This window comes from Musa acuminata, unplaced genomic scaffold (assembly GCF_036884655.1).
Source record: "Musa acuminata AAA Group cultivar baxijiao unplaced genomic scaffold, Cavendish_Baxijiao_AAA HiC_scaffold_666, whole genome shotgun sequence".
NCBI classification, from domain to species: Eukaryota; Viridiplantae; Streptophyta; class Magnoliopsida; order Zingiberales; family Musaceae; genus Musa; species Musa acuminata.
In genome coordinates this window covers 23,673-29,672 of record NW_027020902.1, presented here as the reverse complement: position 1 = coordinate 29,672, position 6,000 = coordinate 23,673, and the positions used below count along the sequence as shown (strand labels likewise).

General features: G+C 38.5%; 2 protein-coding genes across 2 annotated transcripts; one reads left to right on the top strand and one right to left on the bottom strand.

Moving 5' to 3' along the window:
• Positions 1-302: 302 nt before the first annotated feature.
• On the bottom strand, positions 303-3,801 carry LOC135662986 (ATP synthase subunit beta, chloroplastic-like). The gene is made up of 2 exons (XM_065176731.1): positions 1,839-3,801; positions 303-1,773 (listed from the first exon to the last, which is right to left on the bottom strand). Exons 1-2 carry the CDS (start codon positions 3,316-3,318, stop codon positions 1,418-1,420), a joined length of 1,836 nt encoding a protein of 611 aa, XP_065032803.1. The 5' UTR covers positions 3,319-3,801; the 3' UTR covers positions 303-1,417.
• A 143-nt stretch (positions 3,802-3,944) lies between these two features.
• On the top strand, positions 3,945-5,689 carry LOC135662982 (ribulose bisphosphate carboxylase large chain). Its single transcript, XM_065176728.1, has one exon. It carries the CDS (start codon positions 4,147-4,149, stop codon positions 5,608-5,610), a length of 1,464 nt encoding a protein of 487 aa, XP_065032800.1. The 5' UTR covers positions 3,945-4,146; the 3' UTR covers positions 5,611-5,689.
• The last annotated feature ends 311 nt before the right edge of the window (positions 5,690-6,000 follow it).

Sequence of the window (6,000 nt, the reverse complement as noted above, 5' to 3'; positions counted from 1 at the left end):
CAAACCCACTCAACTCATAGAATATAGAAGAAGAAACGTTAATATATTTAGGCCCAATTCGTTATCTCTCCATTATCTCTGAATCAATCAATAAGGTTGCTCTTGTTCTGCCAAAAAACGATTAGTGATTAGTTAGGGGGATTCTCCAAATACAAGACAAGACCCAAGACCAAGAAAAGAATAGGTCCTAGACCCATGTGACTTAGGATTAGACTTGGTTGGTCCCATAGAAATGAAAACCATACTAAACTATATACTAAACACTAAACTATATACTAAACAAAAATATAATATATTAGGATTAGGGCTATACGGACTCGAACCGTAGACCTTCTCGGTAAAACAGATCAAACTGATTATTATCGAAATGATTCGAACTGTTTCAAAGACCCAACATGCATTTTGTTGCATTGGGCTCTTTCATCAACTGATGTAAAGATCAGTTAGTCCACCATATTTTTTCTTTAGAGGAAGATAATGAGATGGTTCCATGTGCTCTGATTTATTATTTGTATTCTGATCTAGGAGCAATACCAAAGTGTTTCAAAGAAGGGTTATCTTGACTTAGGTCTGCCTTCGGCCTAGATCAACCTAAGTTAAATGGAATCTCTATCGCTCCGCTGCAACAGTCGAATATGAGACTTCATACACCTTAAAGTTCATAGGACGAAAAGAGGTTATTTTGAGGCCCTTATACTCATTATGCCTAGCATTGAATGGGCTGGGTATTTACCTTATCAACTATCAAATCAATGGCGGGTTCTATTTGATTTGGCAACTGAATTCGCGCCTGAATCGGACCGAACCAAATATTTGTCAGGCTATTGTTCTCTTGTTCCCTCGAACCTATGGAGTAAGACATCGATTTCTCAATACGATCAATTATGTTCATTGCATAATAGGCTCCTTTGAAAAGCATTGGCGCGCGTGTAAACGAGGTGCTCTACCAACTGAGCTATAGCCCTTGTCATAGACATCTTAACATATAGATAATTTCTTGTCAAGATGGATATTCCATAATCCACATCATAGCTCTCTGATCTATTTATTTTATTTACGCTTAACAGAACAGATTTATTTACGCTTAACAGAACAGATTAGTATTGCTTAGAAATAATATTCCACCTATAATCCCCGAAGTGATGGGTTCTTTTTGTGGTGATAAATGACCTACTTAACTCAGTGGTTAGAGTATTGCTTTCATACGGCGGGAGTCATTGGTTCAAATCCAATAGTAGGTAGAACTTATTAGATACCGGAGTCGATGAAATGATATCTAATAAGTTTTTCTACCCCATCTTCTTTTTTTGTTTTATCAGATTAGACTTGATTGTGTTCAATTGGCAGAATCAACATGTGGTGTATAATAAAGAACTTTTTAAAAACTTCTCTTTATTATTTTGATGTATTGACTTGACTAGTAGGAAATAACATTGACAGCCTCTACTCGTGTCCTAGCTCGTCTGAGAGCTAGATTCGCTTCAATTGCTTGTCTCTTACCCTCAGCTCTACTCAAGTTAGCTTCAGCTATTTCAAGAGCTTGTTGAGCTTCTTGCGGATCAATGTCAGTACTTATTTCCGCATCATTTCCTAAAATGGTGATTTCATTATTACCTATTCTAGCGAAACCACCCATCAGAGCCACCGTTAACCATTGGTCGTTGTTGAGGCGTATTCTCAAAAGACCTATATCTACAGCCGTGGCAATAGGGGCGTGGTTTGGTAATACGCCAATTTGGCCACTATTAGTAGATAAAATTATTTCTTTCACTTCTGAGTCCCAAATAATTCGATTAGGAGTCAGTACACAAAGATTTAAGGTCATTTCTTCAATTTGCTCTCCTCTTCTAAGTTCATAGCTTTCGCGGTAGCTTCATCGATGTTACCTACTAAATAAAAGGCCTGCTCGGGAAGACTGTCTAATTCTCCGGAAAGGATCAGTTGAAACCCCCTAATTGTTTCTGCAAGACCAACATATTTTCCTGGAGAACCAGTAAATACTTCTGCCACGAAGAAGGGTTGTGATAAGAAACGCTCGATTTTTCGTGCTCTTGCTACAGTTAAACGATCTTCTTCGGATAATTCGTCCAACCCAAGAATAGCTATAATGTCCTGAAGTTCTTTGTAACGTTGTGAAGTTTGCTTAACTCTTTGCGCAGTTTCATAATGTTCCTCGCCAACGATCCGAGGTTGTAACATAGTTGACGTTGAATCTAAAGGATCCACTGCTGGATAAATACCTTTGGCAGCTAATCCTCTCGATAATACGGTAGTAGCATCTAAATGTGCAAATGTCGTGGCAGGAGCAGGGTCGGTCAAATCGTCCGCAGGTACATAAACGGCTTGGATCGAAGTTATAGATCCCTCTTTGGTAGAAGTAATTCTTTCTTGCAAAGAACCCATTTCTGTACTAAGGGTAGGTTGATAACCCACTGCAGAAGGCATTCTCCCCAATAAGGCGGATACTTCTGATCCTGCTTGGACGAAACGAAAGATATTGTCGATGAATAGAAGTACGTCTTGTTCATTAACATCCCGGAAATATTCCGCCATAGTTAGGGCAGTCAAACCAACTCTCATACGAGCTCCCGGCGGTTCATTCATTTGACCGTAGACTAGAGCTACTTTTGATTCTGCAATATTTTTTTCATTAATTACTCCGGATTCTTTCATTTCCATGTAAAGATCATTTCCTTCACGAGTACGTTCGCCTACTCCGCCAAATACAGATACGCCTCCATGAGCTTTGGCAATGTTGTTGATCAATTCCATGATGAGTACTGTTTTACCTACTCCAGCTCCTCCAAATAGTCCGATTTTTCCTCCACGGCGATAAGGAGCTAAAAGATCCACTACTTTAATTCCTGTTTCAAAGATTGATAATTTCGTCTCTAACTGTATAAAGGCAGGTGCAGGTCTATGAATAGGAGATGTTGTGCTAGTATCTACAGGACCTAAATTATCAACAGGCTCCCCAAGAACGTTGAAAATTCGTCCGAGGGTAGCTCCACCGACTGGAACGCTTAGAGGAGCTCCCGTGTCAATCACTTCCATTCCTCTCATCAGTCCATCTGTAGCACTCATAGCTACAGCTCTAACTCGATTATTTCCTAATAATTGTTGTACCTCACAAGTCACATTAATTTGCTGACCAATAGTATCTCGACCCTTAACTACCAAAGCGTTATAAATATTAGGCATCTTGCCCGGAGGAAAAACAACATCCAGTACTGGGCCAATAATTTGAGCGATACGCCCTAGGTTTTGTTCTTCAAGTGTGGAAACCGCAGGACTAGAAGGGGTAGGATTGATTCTCATAATTATAATTAAAGTAAAGTATGTCGAAAGTTTTTTTGAATAGTGCCATGCCAAGTCGAAAATAAATGTCCGATAGCAAGTTGATCGGTTAATTCAATAAGAAATAAATGGGAGTTAGCACTTGATTTAGTTGGTACCACCCAACCGAATACGATTCAATCGTTTACTCATTCAATTACTCATTCAATGAGTCAATTTTCAAGTTCAGCCAATCCTTCTTTTTTTCAAAAGAAATATTAAGTACATGAAATCACGAGTAAGTCTCTTTCATTTCTCTATCATTATAGAAAAACCATCCGTATTAGATTCTATTATCTATAGAATTCGAACCCGAACTCCATTTATGATTCATTATTTCGATCTAATTGGCCATTGTTCTTTTTTTTTTTTGAATAGATATTGGATTTCCGCCTATCTATTCTTTATACCCTTTTAGGATGAATTATGCCTATTTTCACATCTAGGATTTACATATACAACATATATCACTGTCAAGAGTGAATTTTTCTTAGTATTTGGATTCAAAATAAGAAGGAGATCCATTTGATTTTATTGTAAACTTGCAAAACAAACATTGGGTTTGGGTTGCGCCATATATATCAAAGAGTATACAATAATGATGTATTTGGAGTATACAATAATGATGTATTTGATGAATCAAATACATGGTCTAATAATGAACCATTTCATTTTAACATAACATTGAAATTAGTTGATAATATTAGTTGAATATTTTTTTTCTTTTTTTTTATTTTTATTTTTGTCAAAGGTTTCATTCATGCATAATCTATATCGAGTAGACCTTGTCGTTGTGAGAATTCTTAATTCATGAGTTGTAGGGAGGGACTTATGTCACCACAAACAGAGACTAAAGCAAGTGTTGGATTTAAAGCTGGTGTTAAAGATTACAAATTGAATTATTATACTCCTGACTACGAAGTCAAAGATACTGATATCTTGGCAGCATTCCGAGTAACTCCTCAACCTGGAGTTCCGCCCGAAGAAGCAGGGGCTGCGGTAGCTGCCGAATCTTCTACTGGTACATGGACAACTGTGTGGACTGATGGACTTACCAGTCTTGATCGTTACAAAGGGCGATGCTACCACATCGAGGCCGTTGTTGGGGAGGAAAATCAATATATTGCTTATGTAGCTTATCCTTTAGACCTTTTTGAAGAAGGTTCTGTTACTAACATGTTTACTTCCATTGTGGGTAATGTATTTGGTTTCAAAGCCTTACGAGCTCTACGTCTGGAGGATCTGCGAATTCCCACTTCTTATTCCAAAACTTTCCAAGGCCCGCCTCACGGCATTCAGGTTGAAAGAGATAAGTTGAACAAGTATGGTCGTCCCCTATTGGGATGCACTATTAAACCAAAATTGGGATTATCTGCAAAAAACTACGGTAGAGCGGTTTATGAATGTCTACGTGGTGGACTTGATTTTACCAAAGATGATGAAAACGTAAACTCACAACCATTTATGCGTTGGAGAGATCGTTTCTTATTTTGCACCGAAGCACTTTTTAAAGCGCAGGCCGAAACAGGTGAAATCAAAGGACATTACTTGAATGCTACTGCGGGTACATGTGAAGAAATGATGAAAAGGGCCATATGTGCCAGAGAATTAGGAGTTCCTATCGTAATGCATGACTACTTAACTGGTGGATTCACTGCAAATACTAGCTTGGCTCATTATTGCCGTGACAACGGCCTACTTCTTCACATCCATCGCGCAATGCATGCAGTTATTGATAGACAGAAAAATCATGGTATGCATTTCCGTGTACTAGCTAAAGCATTACGTATGTCTGGTGGAGATCATATTCACGCCGGTACAGTAGTAGGTAAACTGGAAGGGGAACGTGAGATGACTTTAGGTTTCGTTGATTTATTACGTGATGATTATATCGAAAAAGACCGAAGTCGCGGTATTTTCTTCACTCAAGATTGGGTCTCTATGCCAGGTGTTCTGCCCGTGGCTTCAGGGGGTATTCATGTTTGGCATATGCCTGCTCTGACCGAAATCTTTGGGGATGATTCCGTACTACAGTTTGGCGGAGGAACTTTAGGACACCCTTGGGGAAATGCACCTGGTGCAGTAGCTAATAGGGTGGCTTTAGAGGCGTGTGTACAAGCTCGTAATGAGGGACGTGATCTTGCTCGTGAAGGTAATGAAATTATCCGTGAAGCTAGCAAATGGAGCCCTGAACTAGCCGCTGCTTGTGAAGTATGGAAAGAGATCAAATTCGAATTCGAACCAGTAGATAAGCTAGATAAAGAGAAAAAGTAAGTGTGCATAATTCAGTAATTCCTGTTTGTTCTCCTAATTGATTGCAATTAAAGTCGGCCCAATCTTTTCCTAAAAAAAAGATTGGGCCGATTGCCGAATAAAAAAAAAAAGAATGAGCATTCTATACTATGTATTTGCATATATCTTTTATATGTACAGATGTACAGATCTTACCTATATATATACAAGATAAGATCGAAGACTAAACAACTCAATACTTCTATTGTTTGTTGTTGGATCCATAGGATTGGATTAATTATGGATCCTTGGGATTGGTGGACTTTTTTATATCTCCTAGTTTCAGGCCATAGATCAAGCCAAGGGAAAGGCTCCTTTACCCATCCTATATATTGTCTTTTTCGTTCCATGTTAAAATAGAAACTTAATTAT